This window comes from Mytilus californianus, unplaced genomic scaffold (genome assembly GCF_021869535.1).
Source record: "Mytilus californianus isolate M0D057914Y unplaced genomic scaffold, xbMytCali1.0.p SCAF_2, whole genome shotgun sequence".
Classification (NCBI taxonomy): domain Eukaryota; kingdom Metazoa; phylum Mollusca; class Bivalvia; order Mytilida; family Mytilidae; genus Mytilus; species Mytilus californianus.
Genome location: NW_026262668.1, coordinates 40,782,563 through 40,800,842, shown reverse-complemented (window position 1 = coordinate 40,800,842; position 18,280 = coordinate 40,782,563). Strand labels below are relative to the sequence as shown.

Here is an 18,280-nt window from a genome sequence, read left to right as displayed (position 1 = left end):
ATTACCTCCCTTACACTGTTTTAAATTGTCTTGATTGTTCATTAACCATTACTTTATACATAATTTAAAAGCAGTGTAAGGGAGGTAATTCAAATATTGTATTTGATTTATCTCCCTTACACTGCTTTAAATTATGTTTTGTACTAAAGTATTTGTCCATTAACCAGGACAACCTTGTTTTCCCCCCTTTTTTGCCCCTAATTCCTAAACGGTTTAAGCCATTACCCCCCAAAGCAAATCCTAACCATCCCTTTGTGGTAGGGAAACTTGTGGTATAATTTCAGAGAGATCCATACACCGTTCCACAAGTTATTGTCTGGAAACTAGAAAATGCTTATTTTTGGCCCCTTATTCCTTAACTGTTGGTACCATAACCCCCAAAATCAATCCCAACCTTCCGTTTGTGGTATTGAACCTTATGGTAAAATTTCATAGAGATCCATTCACTTAAACTAAAGTTAGAGTGCGAAAACCAATGTGTCTTCGGACGACGACGACGACGCCGCCAACGTCATACCAATATACGACCCCAAAATTTTTTTGCGGTCGTATAAAAATGTTAACTTTATCAAAGCAATGCAAATAAAGGAAAGAAAGAAAAAAAATGTGGATAGTGTCCACATGTGGACACAGATGATGCCCCCGCTTGCATATCATATAGTTATAAAGGGACATAACTGAAGAATGGTAAAAGTGACGCTACCCAAATTTGAACTTGATCTGAGTTTTGTGGTAATAAGCATTGTGTGTAAGTCTCATAACATTTGGTTGAGGCTAACTTAAGTAGAGAACAGAAACTAAAAATTCAGCAATTTTTCTATTTGTAAACACGCATTTATAACTCTAGAACGGTTGTGTATAAGTTTTATAACATTTGGTTGAGGCTAACTTAAGTAGAGAACAGAAACTAAAAATTCAGCAATTTTTCTATTTGTAAACACACATAACTCTAGAACAGTTGTGTATAAGTTTTATAACATTTAGTTGAGACAAACTAAAGTTAGAGAACAGAAATTTTTATGTTTATAAAGGGACATAACTCAAGAATGGTAAAAGTGTCGCCACCAAATTTCGTACTTAATCTGTATTATGTAGTAATAAGCATTGTGTATAAGTTTCATAACATTTGGTTGAGGCAAACTAAAGTTAGAAAACTGAAACAAAAAATTTGTACTTGATCTTAGGTTTCATAATGTTTGGTTGGGGCAAACTTAAGTTACAGAATGGAAACTAAAAATTTTGCAATCTTTCGATTTATAAAGGGGCATAACTCAATAATGGTTAAAGTGACACTACCCAAATTCAACTTGATCTGTGTTTTATCAGTGGAAGTCAAAATTAAACATTGCATTGTATAAAGCATTGATTGTAGTTGATTCAATCATGGACAAAGGATATGATATATATTTGGTGTTTTAACGCCACTTTTAAGCACCGCTTTTGGGCTATTTCGTGGCGGCCAGTTTTTATTGGTGGAAGAAGCCGGAGTGCCCGGAGAAAACCACCGACCTTCTATAGGAAAACTGACAATCCTAGTCAATTAAGATTGGAGTCGAGTGCACCCGCACGAGCCGGGTTCGAACTCACAACCTCAGTGTTGACTGGCTAGTGATTACAGTAGTAACTACTTAGACCACTAGGCCACCGAGGCCCCTCATGGACAAAGAAAGATAACTCCAATTTAAATAAAAAAAAAAAAAAAAAAAAAAAAAAAAAAAATATTTCTTGATATTTAGAAGAAAATAAAAATTTTGCAATTTTTCCATTTATAAATGGGCATAACTCTAGAACGGTTAAAGTGACGCCAACAAAAATTCAAACTTGATTTGTGTTTTGTGGTAATAAGCATTGTGTATAAGTTTCATAACATTTGGTCTCGGCAAACCTAAGTTAGAGAACGGAAACTAAAAATTTTGCGATTTGTCCATTTATAAAGGGGCATAACTCTAGAACAGTTAAAACGACGCCACCAAAATTCAAACTTGATCTGTGTTTTGTGTTAATAAGCATTGTGTATAAGTTTCATAACATTTGGTAGATACAAACTTAAGTTAGAGAACAGAAACTAAAATTTTTGCAATTTTTCCATTTATAAAGGGGCATAACTCTAGAACGGTTAAAGTGACACCACCAAAATTCAAACTTGATCTGTATTTTGTGGTAATAAGCATTGTGTATAAGTTTCATAACATTTGGTTGAGGCAAACTCAAGTTAGAGAACGGAAACCAATTTTGGGACGTACGGACGTACGTACAGACGGACAAGGGTAAAACTTAATGCCCCCACCGCTACCGCGGGGCCATAAAAACTCTAAATCAAATATAACTCAAATCTTTAACTACTAAGCTAACAAAATTTCAGACTACTGGATCTGTGGTTGGTAAAAAAGGTATTTTCAAATACAATTCCGATACAATGAAACAGGAGGTTACCTTAACCTTAGATTTTCATAAAAAAAAGGTATTTCATTTAAAAATTCAAATTTTAGATAATTACCTCACTTAATGATATCGTATTTAATGTAAAGAGCTGGAATCAAATATTGGCTGTGGAATAAAATTATGTTGTAACTCAAATTTAAAATTTATTGATATGAACTGTAAATAAACAAAAATACTTTCTTACTGAAAGGTTACATGATTCACATTCATACTCACAATAAGGTAACTTATGCAATACCTTCCATTTCATCGTATTTGTCGTGTCATCTAATGTTTAAAACACAATTTATTAAAATATCTCCATATTGTACATGTTATAGGAAAGTCCCTAAATAACCATTGCCAAGACCTAGCCATAAATGAAATGCCTAAAGAGGAAGTCAAGCATTAGTTATAAACATTGCACTGACAATGAAACGAATTATTATAGCCTTGAGCTGTAACTTTTCAATATTCTAAGTTTGTAAGAGAATGATATTCCCTTTCTTAATGATAAGTACTCGCTAACGCTCGTACTTAATCATGAAGAAAGGGATTATCATTCTCTTACATATACATAGAGAATTAAGGATTAGAGAAGTGTTATATACATATAAGGGATTTCTTACTTTATAAGATAATATTAGGTTATGTCACAAAGACTTGATATTTGGGAAAATAGATAAATAAGCATTATAATGTAAAGTACAGATATTGAGTATTAATGTTATAAATAGTTGAATAATGAAAAACACAATATATATTAGTTGACCATAAAGTTAAGGACAGTTAGTTACTGAATTGATATCAGACATGCTGTTATATTATATCTCATGTAGTCATGAACTTATGTGATTGTTGTTATTTTGAATATTGAATCCTGAGATAATGAACACTTTTATAGAGAACTTTGAATCTATGTTGCATAAGCCATGTAGGCACGAGGTTAAAGAAAGATATCAGCCAGTTTCCCAAACCTAGCAAGATGAGTAACCAGGTCAGGAATCAGCAAAGGACTGTCCTCGGTTATACTACAAGTATTATGGTGATTTTTCACAAAATAAGCCATTACCAAAGCTTGCCTCAAAATTTATTTTTGGTGAGAAATGGGTCAATATAAAAATATAGTTATTGAATGAATACTGTTGTAGAACAAGATTGCAAACAGATTAAAATAAAGAGCTGAGCCATGAACGCATGATACACCAAACGCCCTTTTAGCTCTTCTTTATGCTTTAAATGAATTTATAAGATCAACTAGAAATACTGTGAGCACTGCTCAAATAGACTAAATATGTATTGGATTATTTTCAAATACTTTAAAGGACAGACATATTAGCTATAGCAAATTAGACAACAAACAGAAATCTACAAAACTATTATGATATGACTTAAACCAAATTTTCTTCTTTTTGTTTGCTCCTAGGTCACTGGTGAACTGGTACGGCTCAAGTGGCTATGTACAACACTTTGGGCAATCAACTACATTTCTTTCCTTTTTGAATTGCATTTACCTGATTTAATGTCCATCAATGCCAGTTTAAAATTTCTTAAGCAAGAACAAAATTGGGAATAGTGGTTTTCCCTTTCAGACAAGTAATATATCATGGTCATTTGCCCTATGGGCAAATTGTCAAAAAGGTTTATGTCAAACCCTGACTTTAATGTCTATTTCAATCGAATATCTTTTGTATATAAATTTACTTCATAATTGCAATGAATGCCAAAAAATTAAAGTTTTCAACTTTGGAAGTCAAAAACAAGACTTATGATCCCTCATGCATTTGTCATGTTTGTCTTTCCAATCATAATCACTTTAGAAGTCTTTTGAAGTGTTGTTATTTTCAAATGCACAAATGAGAATGAAAATGTCACTAACCAGTGATTCCTTAAAATTTTCTGGTCACATTTTGCACAAAAGCATTTATCTTGATAAAGTTGTATTTTGTCTACCATTTCTCCCTGGCATGATTGTTTAGATTCAAACTTGTGTGGTTTAATTGTCTTCCAACTGGAAGAATTAATCTGCATTGTAAAATTCAGTTCGCTAAAGGGAGATAACTTTAATCCTCTGCAAGATAAGGGACACAATTCAACATCAGATAATATAAACTTTGTCTCAGTGTCATCATCAAAAACTGTTACTGTAGCCTTTTCCACATCTACTTCTACTGATTCTTTATTTGTCCTTTTGAATCTGAAAATAGAACATTTGATATCAAAATGCTAATTAATAAATCCCACACAACCAAATGGATGCCCCACTTTTGCAAGGATTTTATGGCTTCTCTGAAGAACCAAGAGTGACCATATTTCTGTTTTGTATTGAATTCAGGCATACCTGACTGGAAATATTGATGCGCATATGCTGATGCATCAATAATACCCATATACAAGTAATGTGAACTACATACACTAGTCAGTGTGAAACCTGCATTTTCTATGTGCCCACTGCGGGCAATTGCATAGAGTTTGGATGTTGTTTTTGTTATATTTAACTTTTTTTTTAAACATTATTTAAATAAATTCATTGTTTAATAAATATGTGCAGCTTAAAATTTAAGTAGGGACCCTATTTTATTGTAAATTTATGGTAATATGAGTTGGCTGTGCAATTGTGCACACTACAGAGAGTGGTAATGGAAAATTCCATAATGACTGTGGTGTACATGAAAGAGCTCTGTAATTTCAAATCTATATCCTATATTACATTTTTCATCTGTTCCCATTTGTTCTATATGTCCTATCCCAAACCAAAACCGCAAGCATTAATTGCAAGCATGCGGCATGTATGCTAGTCTTTTGACAGTAATTGGAACTGCACAGAATGGTTGTGCAAGCATGTGTAATCAAACCGCAAGCAACTGCAATCTTATTTGATTGCAGGATGATCGTGGTTCGAATGCAGGATGATGCCGGTTCGATTGCAGAATGATCTAGCTATGATTACAGGATTATTGCAGAACAAGAAATGATTGTAGCAGGATGCTGTTAGGAAAGTATCCTAAACAAAATCCCAATAAGTATAAACCCCTTGGAGCTACCTATATTATTCATTTGGCCAATATATATCATTCATTACATATTGACATGACAAGCAGGAATATATATGTATAATTTAAGGATGGGGATCTCAACCATTTACAAGATATTAGTACAATTTTACAAATGGCAGGGGGTGGGGATGATCCATGAGGACTAATTCTATGTTTCCTTTGATTTGTTTTATTATGTAGAACATTTTCAATTCTTCAGATTCTGCAATTTTTTATTTTACTTTTGAGTTATTGAAAAGTTGTGTTTAAGGTCAAAGGTCAGTGTCATGAGTGACCCATTAACTAATGAACCATTATTTTTTTATCAAGAAAGGAGTTTTGGCAGGCCTAAAATATAGCATTTTTACAAATTTGTTAAAAATGTAAACTTTAGCTATTAATTGGAAAGTAGAATACTTTTGTTACATAAATATGGGCTGTTTTTGGACAATTAAATGCACATGCATCAGGTACTAGCATCATTATTTCACACAAAATTACTGAATTTTAGCATTGTGCTAATTTTTAGAAGGTTTTTGTCTAAAATGGAAGTTGCCGCACTTGTGTTCAGTCTTAATATTTGAATATATGTTGTATTTGACGATAATAAATAACATGTATAAAGGTTGAGACTGAACATGATTGCAGCCACTTACATACATGTGATGGACTGTGAAACTCAGATCAGGAGATTGGGAAATTTTGGTCAGGAGATTAGGACTGAGATCAGGAGGTTTTTTATCGACATAAATTGAGTCGTAAATGTAACTGTGTGATGTAGAAATTGTCTTTTAAAATGTTTTTTTCTTCAACTTTCCATCCGAATGTAATGTTTTTAGTACCCTTGTACTTGTAACTTTTCTTTATCTTTATTCAATCTAACATTCTTCTTTTTTTTGTAACATTCTTTAATTTATATATTTTTCATCTTTAATCTTTATTCCATAGAACAATCACTGCATATAGAACATTCTTTCATGCTAGAAACATAACCATACACAAGTTGAACATTACTGGAAGTGTTTAACGACCTTGAGTGGATGTTCAGCCCTCGCACGGTCGGGTTGAAAGTTGAACAAGTAGGTCATACTTACGATATAAATTTTAATTTAAGCCTTAAAAAGAAGTATAGAACCCTCAAATAGTTTTCAAATTATTATTTTTTAAATTGTCTTAAGACATTTCAAATCATTTAATTACCATCCTTTTATGATAATTTGTTCAATTTATATTTTATTTATATTCTTTTAACAATTTACATTACTAAAGGAAAGTAACTTAAAATAAGATAAATCAAGGGAAGTAACCCAAAATTCATTTCAATTATTTTTAAATACACAAAGTTTTTATTACACAACGGCAGTTAGCCTGAGGTAAAAATCGTTGATTACCAGTATGTTTGACACCCAAGCTGGCAAGTGAAGCCATATAATTATGCTTGTTAATTGATTTACAGGTAAAATTTAACTTCAGGTAATGTATTTCAAATTTTAGGCAAAAATTAGCCCTTAATGGACCTTCTCCTTTGCCCCATTTCTATATTCATATACATCATACAATGTTTGGATTATATGCAAGCAGAAATTACACCCTATAGGTACTTCAAGATAAGAAATACAAGTATAAGCTGCTAGCCTTAATTTTGTAGAAAAAAGAATTATTTGACAAGTATGGGACACAAACAAATGATGTAATGATGTAATTGTTACTTTGTTACATATTCCAAATATAATTAAAGTCTCATATTAAGGCTGTTTAATGAAGACTATATTAAGTGAGGGTTTACTTTAATACAGAGATCAATCCCATGTTGATAGATTTGGCAGGATCAGCATTGTAAAACCGATCTTTTTGCAATTATTCCTTTTTTCTCACAGTAAAAGAATCTAAAATATATCCATTTGATGTAGAGCATTACTGTCTAAGAACTCTTGAGTTTTTTTCAATGTAAGCATACCTTTATTTTCAAGTGAAACTAAAAAGAGCTTCCCCTTCTGCCTGCTATCTTTCCCACACATGATCAAATATGGCTGCCCAAACACTGATGACATCACTAAAGTTTGATCTAAGTGCATATCAGTCAACATATGTTTTGTAATGCCTGTACTACGTTCCAGCAATCATTGACTTGCTTGCAATTTGCTTGTGCATGCATGTAGACAATTACATAATCATTTCATATAGCTTGCCGCAAGCATCTTACAATCAAAAATTAAAGTTTTGTTTGCAGCATGCTTGCTGCAAGCTAGTGATGAGCATAATGTTAGTCTTGCATGCATGCAGTTAAGGCAGGACAGAGATTACAACTAAAAAAAAGTGCAGGACAAAATTTTTCATTCTAGCCTCCCCCCCCCCCCATAAATATCAAATGGTATCTCCCTTAGCCAAAAGATTATGATGAACCTTCACAGAATCACACTAATTAAAAAAAAAAATGAAGATGTCAGCAGTATGTCGTTTCTACGGAAAGTTTCTGTTATTGAATAAAAATTTATGGCAGGTGAAGGTAACTGGTAACAAATCAAATCAAATAATTTTATTGGTGTAAATTCCAATACAGGAATGATACCAGCTGACATTTACAAAATACAAATACAATAAAATGCTTCGCTGGGGCGCAGCTTGATACGACCGCAGAGGTCGAACCCTGAACAGTTGGGGCAAGTATGGACACAAAATTCAAGCTTGATACAGCTATGACTTTGGATTGTCATTAAATATTTGACACAGCATAGGTTTCTGACACAGGATGAATGTGGTGTAAGAACTGGAAAAAATTTAATTTACCTATTATGGTGGAATATCCATAAACTAAATTGTTTGTTAACTTCAATACATCAAAGAATATGTAGAATTCAATGTTTGATGTAATGTAATAAAGTTGAAATTTGGACCGTTTTTGTTCAATGTGGACCAATTTGGTAACATGTATAAACAATCAAAAATCTAAATACATGGGAGCCCATTTAAATACATCATAAAGGTATTAAAATAGAAAGTGACATCATAGTCATGGCTAAAAATAAACAAAAATCCTTAATCAGCAACATTTAAAGTAATATCTAAAAATAAAATTCCTTTGTAACCATAAAAGCCCATTTAAATACATCATAAAGATATTAAAATAGAAAATGACATCATAGTCATGGCTAAACATAGCTAAAAACCCTTAATCAGCATCATTTAACAGTAATATCTAAAAATGGAAATTACATCATAAAGGTATTAAAATAGAAAATGACATCATAGTCATGGCTAAAAATAAACAAAATCCTTAATCAGCATCAGCAACATTTTATAGTAATATCTAAAAATAAAATTCCTTTGTAACCATAAAAGCCCATTTAAATACATCATAACAGATATTAAAATAGAAAATGACATCATAGTCATGGCTAAACATAGCAAAAACCTTAATCAGCATCATTTAACAGTAATATCTAAAAATAAAAATTTCTTTGCAACCATAAAAGTAAAATAGAAAATGACATCATAATCATAGCTAAAAAATAAACAAAAATTTTTTTTATTGGCAAATTTTAAATGGAGTTTATTATACTAAAACAATAAATTTGCAACCATAAACATGATAAAATCCCATTTAAACACATCATAAAAGTATTAAATAATTCAACTACATCATAAGGCTATAAAAATAGAAAATGACTTCACAGTCAAGGCTAAAGGTAAACAAAAAACCTTCATCAGCAAAGTTTTATATTGGCAAATTTCCAATGAAGTTTATTACACTAAAATTGTTGGCAAATTTCCAATGCATTTATTAACAATAAAGTTATTGGCAAATTTCCAATTTACATAATTTAAAAGCAGTGTAGATGAGATATTTAAATGAGTTTGAATTACCAACCTTACACTGCTTTTAAATAATGTTCTTTACTCAATTATTTGTCTATTAAAATGGAAACCCTTGTTTTTTAACCTTTTTTCCCCTTATTCCTTAAACATTAGAGCCATAACCACCACCCCCCCCCCCCCCCCCCCCCCCCCCCAAAGCCAATTATTACTTTCCAATGTAACTTAAATTTCCAATATACATAATTTTAAATTTCAATTCCTCATGATATATAACCGTATCATTATTATTTTCTTTCATATATAAATCTGAAACAACCATCTTTAAATGGAAAATTTTAAAGAAAAAAAAAAGGAAAAAAAAAAATCCTACCTCCCACACATTTTTTCAACCCCCTTTTGATTCATCATCCCCCACCTCAATCACAACCTTCAATTTGTGGTATGGTACATTGCAATACAATTTCACAGAGATCCATACACTTGAACACAAACTAAAAAAATCCTTATTTTTGACCAATATTTGGCCCCTTATTCATAAATGTTTGAGCAATTAACCCCAAAACTCAATTCCTACTTTCTCTTCGTGATAAAAAATAACTAACTTAAAATGTAAATTTTAAACAAAAAAAAAAGGAAAAAAAAAAATTACCCCTTTTTTGACCCCCGCCCCCCTTATGATTCATCACCCCCACCCCCCTTTCCCCCCAAACCAAGCTCAATAACAGCCTTGCCTTTGTGGTATGGTACCTTGTAATACAATTTTAGAGAGATCCATACACTTGAACACAAGTTATTGTCTAGAAACTAAAAAATGCTTATTTTAAACCCCTTTTTAGGCCCCTTATTACTAAACATTTTGGGCAATTACCACAACACTCAATTCCAGCTTTCCCTTTGTGAAATGGAACCTTGTAGTAAAATTTCAGAAAGATCCATACACTTACACACAAGTTATTGTCATGAAACTAGAAAAATGCTTGTTTTTTGCCCCCTTTTGGCCCCTTATTCCTAAAATTTTGAGGCAATTAACCCCAAAATCAATCCCAGCATTGACCCTTTGTGATATGGAATCTTGTGGTACAATGTCAAAGAGATCCATATGCTAACACACAAGTTATGTCTGGAAGTTACAAAAATGCTTATTTTCGGCCCCTTTTTGGCCCCTAATTCCTTAACTGTTGGTACCATAACCCCCAAAATCAATCCCCACCTTCCTATTGTGGTATTGAACCTTATGGTAAAATTTCATAGAGATCCATTCACTTAAACTAAAGTTAGAGTGCGAAAACCATTGTGTATTCGGACTAAGACGCCGCCGACGACGACGCCAACGTCATACCAATATACGACCTCAAAATTTTTTTGCGGTCGTATAAAAACAGGCAAAAATAAACAAAAAACAAATATACAGAGATATATTTTCTCAATGATAAGAGACACATATTTTATATCTACATTGCGTGGAGGTGTTATTCATACTATATAATCACTTCAAGCTATTACAATAAGCTTTAATACTACAACAGTTCTTAACAACATTATGTTTGCTTTAAATGAATGTTCGAATCATACATATCGCTTATTCCAGCTACACATACAGTACAAATGTCAGTATCATTACTTTTCAAAATCAAACTAAATTTATCTTGTTCAGACATATTAACAAAAGATGGAACTATGTCACTTAAATTACAAAAGAGTATATTTCTATTAAATTCTAACGCTTTACATTTAATAAGAAAATGGGATTCATCTTCAATTCCATCCTTGCAAAGTGGACAAATTCTTTGTTCTAAAGGCGTTCTAGTATATCTACCAACTTGCTATTACTAATTCTAATTTTTACCATTTTAGAAATAACATTTTTGTTAAGGTCCAATAGGAGATATTTTTCTAATTCATAATTATTTTTAACTTTGCGATACGTTCTTAGTTTATTACCATGACTATCTTTTTTAGAGTCACAAAAAAGAGCTTGTTTCCAGGATTTTATGAATTCCTCCTCTAATTTCTTTTGAACTGAAAAAAGTAATTTTGTCTTTGACATAGTATTTTGATTTTCCCAAACATGCTGAAAACCAAGTTTACCTAATAACACTTTTATTTTACTACAAAAACCATTAAACATGTTAAAGTTTTCACTGTATGCTTTCTTTACCATACTCTCGCTATTCATATTAATGATATGAATCCAGAAATTAATTGCATTTTTAAGGGCTGACAATGAAAGTGGGAATAAACCTAATTCAGCAAGTACAGCATTATTTACAGCACCTTCATTTACACCCAATAAAAATTTAGCAAATTTGATTTGAATCTTATTTGGACTAAAGTTTGCATAGTTTGACTCAATGGTAGTATTTTGTTTCACTAAACTAACAGTAGCTCAAACTTCACTGCTATATAATAAAATAGGTTTAACACATGAATCAAAAAGCTTTAAATGTGGTAGTAAATTCATCTTTTCAAAATATAATAATTTTCTAATACAAAAAATAGCTTTGCTAGCCTTTTTAGATAACTGATCAATTGCTGTAGTAAAAGATCCAGATGGTTTAAAAATTATACCTAGATACTTGTATTCATCAGTCAGCTCTAGTAGTTTTCCATTATAATAGAAATTGTGTTTTTAAGGGTGCATTTATTGCAAATAAAACTGGTTTTGGTTTTAGATTTAGGTTTTGAACTGGTTTCCAAAACTAGTTTAGGTTTTATCGAACTAGTTTGAAAAATAAACCCAGTTCAGGCACATTTAAACAAATGGGTGGTTTCCTTGAACAATGTTGAAACCATAACAAAAATGGCTGAAGTATATCTTTTACTACAGGACTTGATAACACAAACAGATGATGAAAGCATTGATAGGCTTTATCAGATTCACAAGAGTGTCTCAAAAAGAAAGCTAGTCTTCTCAGTTGTATCATGCTTGGCAGCTAAACAAATCGCCAGGGTGAAAAATTATGTTGAAAATGTAATCCCCCAATACACACCTGATGACTTTAGGAATTGTTTTAGAATGAGCAGATCAACATTTGATGCACTAGTTCTAAGCGTATCTCCTCAGTTGGCTGTGGGTCTCAAGGGTGGCATCATGAAAGTTTCTATAGGAAAGCAGCTATTGATTTTCATAAGATGTGCATCATGTCAACAGATTTTGACTGAGTTAGCTGATAGCTTTGGTGTATGTGAAGCAACCGTTCATACTATTATACATCGAACATCTTCAATTATTTGTTCGGATTTGCTTCCTGCATTAGTTAAATGGCCTTCTGGAATGAAAGTGCAAGAGACAGTTGACATGTTTTTTCAACACAAAGGTTTCCCTGGTGTTTTAGGCGCGATTGGTGGATCACATATCCCCATCAAAACTCCTAAAGTGGATGGTGAACAATACTACAACAGAAAAAAGTTTCCTTCTATAATATTACAAGCAGTATGTGACAACAACTTACATTTTCTAGATTTATATTGTGGGTGGCCAGGTTCTGTGCATAACTCTCGAGTTCTTAAAAACTCGCCTCTGTTTACAAGTGCATCTGATAACAAAGAGGGAATGTTCCCAGGAAATATCCATCTAATTGGAGATGCTGCATATGCTTTGAGTCAGTGGCTAATGATGCCTTTCAAAGACTTTGGCAACCTTCCGGCTGAACAAAAACATTATAACTACATCCATAGTTCAAGTCGGATGTGTATCGAAAGAGCCTTTAGTGCATTGAAAGGTCGATTCAGGCGTTTTTAAAATATACATTGACATGAAAGATATGCCTGAAGTGGTCAAATTTGTGCTCAGCTGTTGCACATTACATGAAGTTTGTTTAGCCAATTTTGATGAATTTGATGAATACATTGAAGAAGGACTAAATGCCAATGAAGAGATCAATGATTTCCAAGATTTTTTAAGGAGAAAACCTACCGTACAACATAAACGTCAGTCAATTGTTGATATGCTGGGATAAAAAGATATTGGTCATATTTATCTCCATTAACCATGTTAACAGAAAATGTGTAATTAGATTATTAATCTGTTTTTTAACTGTAAACTTTAGCAAAATTTAGATTTCCAATTATTAACTAGTGTATTGTTTTATTTTGTATTGCCTGCCTTTCACACATGAATGACTCAGTTCATTTTCGTGTTTTGGTCCATAATATGACACTGTGTATTATCCATGTTATCTAGGTACTGCTATTTGATTGTTGCCATGTTTATATGCTGCGTTAGAAACTCAATACTTTATAAAAATAAGAAGATGTGGTATGATTGTCAATGAAACAACTATCCACTGAGTTCAAATAAAGTGCATGTAAGCAATTTAAGGCAACCGTTTGGTCTTGAACAATGAGATAAACACATACCATTTACTGGGCTATAAAAGGCCCAGACATGAAAAATATGAAAAAATTCAATTGAGAAAACTAACAGCCTTACAAAACAAAATACGAAAAAAAAAATTATCGACATGAACAAACAACAACAACTGAACTACAGGCTTCTGACTTGGGACAGGCACATAAAGAATGGTTATCAGTGTATTGCTACTAGCATGACTAGCAATACACTGTACAGTAATAACTCAATGCTAATTTTCAGGCCAAATTTTAGGGACCATGGAGTTCTACATGTTCTAGGCCCCTGCTTATTTTTTGTTCCTTGGATGGAAAACATTTATATATAAAGTTGATATTTTTTTTAATACATTATGTGTTCAACAATGAAACAGTTTCATATAATGAAATTTGTATTTTTAACAATAAAATTAAGTCGAATGCAATACTAATATGTCACTCTGACAATACTGCAACTCAGAAAAACATAACAAAGTCAAAGAGAAAACAAAAAACTAAATCTATCCAATTATTGTAGTACAATCTATTTTTTCATATGTTCAATTATCTGTGACATAAGCTGAATTTTTTGGTCTTCTTTCTCCATTTTTGCCTTATGCTGTTCCTTTATTTCAGATAGCAACCCCTTCTGTTCTTCTTTAAACTCCTTGTTCAAGGTTTCCAAAAACATCAAAACTTCATTACTTTTTTTTACTTTCTTTCCCTGGTTATTTGTTTGATCTGAATCACTTGCCTTCTTCTTTCTTTTACCCTCTTCTGCCAAACTACTTTCATTTAAAGACTCTACATCACTATCCTCACATGTCGCAGATTCTGCTGATGGCATTGATGAGCACATTGTGAAGATAGGTTTAACATTTGCTTTGTACCCATAAGCTTCTTCCATTTCACTAAAATAGGGGCACTTTTTCACATCATTCCCACTTTTTTGGTTGTGATCAATAGTGTCACAAATATTTTTGTTAAGTTTTTCCACTTTTGTTCACATTGCAGGAAAGTAAAAGTACTTCCATCTTTATTGATTTCCTCTGCAATATCAATAAGCTTCTTTACTTCTTGAGGTTTCCAAGTCTTAATTGAACTACAGGAATTTGTTTTATCCATTGCAGATTTAGATATTGGAATTTTTGATGAACCAGCTACTTCTGCTATATCATGTTTATCTAAGTCACTGTCAGGCTCTGAAATATAATATACAAAATATGAGGTACTGTGTATGTGCCTAGCATAGCTACCAAAATTGAACAAAATCCAACTAGCAATCTCAGAGAAATTGAGTCCACAAAATGTTCCTATTTAAGTTTCATAACTCCTGTAAAATTGTAAAATGTGTTGAATCAAAAATCTAAGACAATATGAAAAAGTACACATGCCATGATGATTTCTTCACCTGTTAACAATCCTACAATAATTCAGCTGTCTTGAAGGATTTGCTTCAAGGGATTCTATCATTGTTACTAAGAAACCACAATAACAAAACCATATACTCATGTTACTAAGAAACCACAATAACAAAACCATATACTCAATCGTTGTAATATTGGTAGAAGTCAGAACATTATTTATGAACAAATATGAAATGGGTACATACCCCGTATCACTTATTTTTCATACATAGGAAATGGATACAAACTGAAAAGGGATAACAGCCAGTGCAAGCAAGGCATATCCCCTCAGTAAATACCACCAAACACCCCAAACAAACCAAGCATCAGATACAAACTACAAACAACTACAAAAGCAAAAAGAATAAATGCAACCAAAAAGGTGTTAGGTACTTTACAGCAGAAACATAAACCACAAACAATAACAACAGCGGAAAGAATTATGCAACCAAAAGGTATTAGATACTTTACAGCTCCAAAGCAATTACACAGTACAATTCATCAGATTAAGCTGCAATCCAAATACAACACTCCCATCAGTAGAAGCTGAGATATCTTGGATGTTTAAAACCATACCTGTTAAATCATTTTCTTCATTGTTGTTATTCTCATCATGAACATCCTGCATTGTCATTCCTTCCCCTGAAATAAAAAGTTGATACAATGTATTGGAGCCTTTTGTTTATATATTACATGTCATGTAATATATATACTAGAGACTCCAACAAGTGAAACTGCGAGCTACTGCTCACTGATGATACCCCCGCCCAAATATACATTTGGAATATTTAAACCATGTGTAAAATGATGTAAGTGTTCGGTAAACAGAAAGTTGTTGAATCTGAAAACACATCACACAGTATAGCTGACTTATATAAAACCTGAAACCAAATTTCAGAAATCCTTATGATGTAGTTCCTGAGAAAGATGGAACGAAAAATATTCATGGGACGGATGGATGGACGGACGGACAGACCGAGGCAAAACAGTATACCCCCACTTTTTTAAAGCGGGGGTATAATTAGCCTATATCATTCACCTGGAAAACTTGAGTCACTACAAAGGGCTCTAAGGTCCAAATGTGAAAAAAGAAATGTAATGTAAGTTTTCCAGTAGTGATTTTCAGAAATGATTTTAGAAAACCGACCAATCAGAATCAAAGAATGGTTCTGACAGCCATATTTTCATCAAATCGGAACAAAATATTCAACACTTGTTGAAGACATACCACTGTACGTCCCTGCAAATGTTTGTTAAAATCAGCCAAGAGGTTTCAGAGAAGGTGAAAATGTTACAAGTTAACAGAAGGATAGACATAAAGTGATGGCAATAGCTCACACTTGCCTTTATCCAGGTGAGCTAAAATGTTCTTAGAACTGCATGCAAGGAGTTAGTGGACTCAAAATCAAGATCTATACATACATATGTTTATTTGATTATGCATGCTTTTTCTTGTTATTAGCCTGCATCATTGATGTTATGTTTTTTTGTTTAATGTCACCAGTCAGGGGACTTACTTAAATGAGTGATTTTCTAAATCACTTATTCAAGTAACATTATGTCCATAAAGGTTGGAAGTAAGAGTTGTCTTTCTTTAATAATCACCTATTTAAGTAGTACAAATTAATCACTAGACTAAGTGATTTAATTTTATTGTAGCTTTAAATATAGAATACTAATGATCCAGGGACTACTTATATTGCTAAAATTATCAGAACCAACATCTGTGTTGATAGGATGACCGGGTCAGGTCAGGTGATGACCTTGTACTAAATCTAGGATAATGACATAAAAATCACTTGTTTAAGTATCATACCTCAATTTCCTTCCAAAAAATCACTTCTTTAAGTATCATTATTTTAATAACCCCCACTAATTTCAACACCCCCGAACAGTGAAATTTTAATCGCGAACAGTAGAATTTTATTACATAATCTATAAGATGAAACCTTGAATTTTACAGGAAAAATACTCCCACTGCTGGGAAAAATCTGTTTAGAAAGTATCAGTTCATTGTCTTAAGCCATTTTTATAGCATTTTTTCAACTAAAATAGAATTTGCAGCTAAATGATTGCATAAAAGAAGCAAAAAGTTTGTTTTTTTAAGTTTTACTAATGAAAAGATATTATCTAAACCTATGTGTTTAAAATTTTGGTAAAACTACAAAATCACAATTTGTGACAAAACTTCTAATTTGCTACTTAAATAAGTGATTTAAAAATCACTTATTTCAATAAGTCCCCTGACTGGTCACAAAATCAGTTGATTGATCTGATAATACAGATTGATTGTTTGATAAATAAGAATGGAAATGGGAAATGTGTCAAAGACAACTACCACCCTAAAATGTTAAAAATAGCTTAAGGCTGCCAAGAAAACAAAAAATGAATCCACAATAGATTGCTTAAACAATTTACTTAGTCATTAGCTGACCATGTATTGAATGGATATACTCAAAGTTCTCAAGGTTCACTAAACTTAACTTGAAAATACCTACCTAATGGGCATGTACAAATTATCTGGTAAAAATTGGCTCAATCAATTAGTATGTCTATTATCCATGTATGAATTTCCTACAGTGCATCTTTTCCTGAGTCTGTCAAATTTATTCTGATGTGCTCATAAACATTTTCTGTGTATTTACTGGTAATTACTGGAATATCTGCGACACCAATCTTCTTTCTCATCTTTGCTGCACTCTCTTCATCTTCACATACCAAAGACTTCAAAATACCTTTTGGGATGAATCTGTGATATCTAACTGGAATTAATTCACTTAAATGTCCAACAGGAACATCAAATTCTCCTGAAAAGTCCCAGTATATATATATGTGTAAAAGAAATATGTTCATAGAACACAATGCCATGCCATCAATGTACATTCATGAAAGTTAAAAGTAAAGTTTGCAATGGAACAGGATATGTGCAGTACAATGACAAAAGTGAGTATTATTCTTAAAACCCCTATATTTTCTTGTAAAAACACACTTTACAAAAATATATATTTCACTTCTTCAGTTTTTATCACACCTAGAATTTTTTTTTACTATTGAAAAGACTTTTATTGACAGTTTAAACTAGACCTGTGAGGGGACCTTACTAAGAAATGCCCCCTTTTTTCGCTCAAGTCCAATTAACTCCCCCTTTAAGATGTCCAACTGACAAAATATTTCATCACGCACATATTCATATGGTGCCTACCATTGTGTGTGAAGTTTCATTGAAATCCATTTACTGATTTAGGAGGAGTTGCGCTTACAAGATAATGGAAA

At 32.3% G+C, this 18,280-nt stretch overlaps 2 protein-coding genes and 1 pseudogene across 2 annotated transcripts in view; 1 reads left to right on the top strand and 2 right to left on the bottom strand.

The window, feature by feature from the left end:
* The window catches only part of LOC127728959 (E3 ubiquitin-protein ligase E3D-like), a 49,300-nt gene that overhangs the window by 23,095 nt on the left and 7,925 nt on the right, over window positions 1-18,280 (bottom strand). Inside the window, exon 2 of the mRNA XM_052236539.1 lies at window positions 4,301-4,618. Coding sequence (XP_052092499.1) covers window positions 4,301-4,618 — 318 coding nt within the window. The remainder of the gene's footprint in view (window positions 1-4,300; window positions 4,619-18,280) is intronic.
* On the top strand, window positions 7,707-13,989 carry LOC127727929 (uncharacterized). The gene has a single exon (XM_052235086.1). The coding sequence runs from the start codon at window positions 12,073-12,075 to the stop codon at window positions 13,012-13,014; it is 942 nt and encodes a 313-aa protein (XP_052091046.1). The 5' UTR covers window positions 7,707-12,072; the 3' UTR covers window positions 13,015-13,989.
* LOC127727934 (uncharacterized) lies at window positions 13,949-17,653 on the bottom strand (annotated as a pseudogene).

Coding starts and splice junctions, on each gene's coding strand:
- LOC127727929 (XM_052235086.1), top strand. CDS start 12,073: ATGGCTGAAGTATATCTTTTACTACAGGACTTGATAACACAAACAGAT.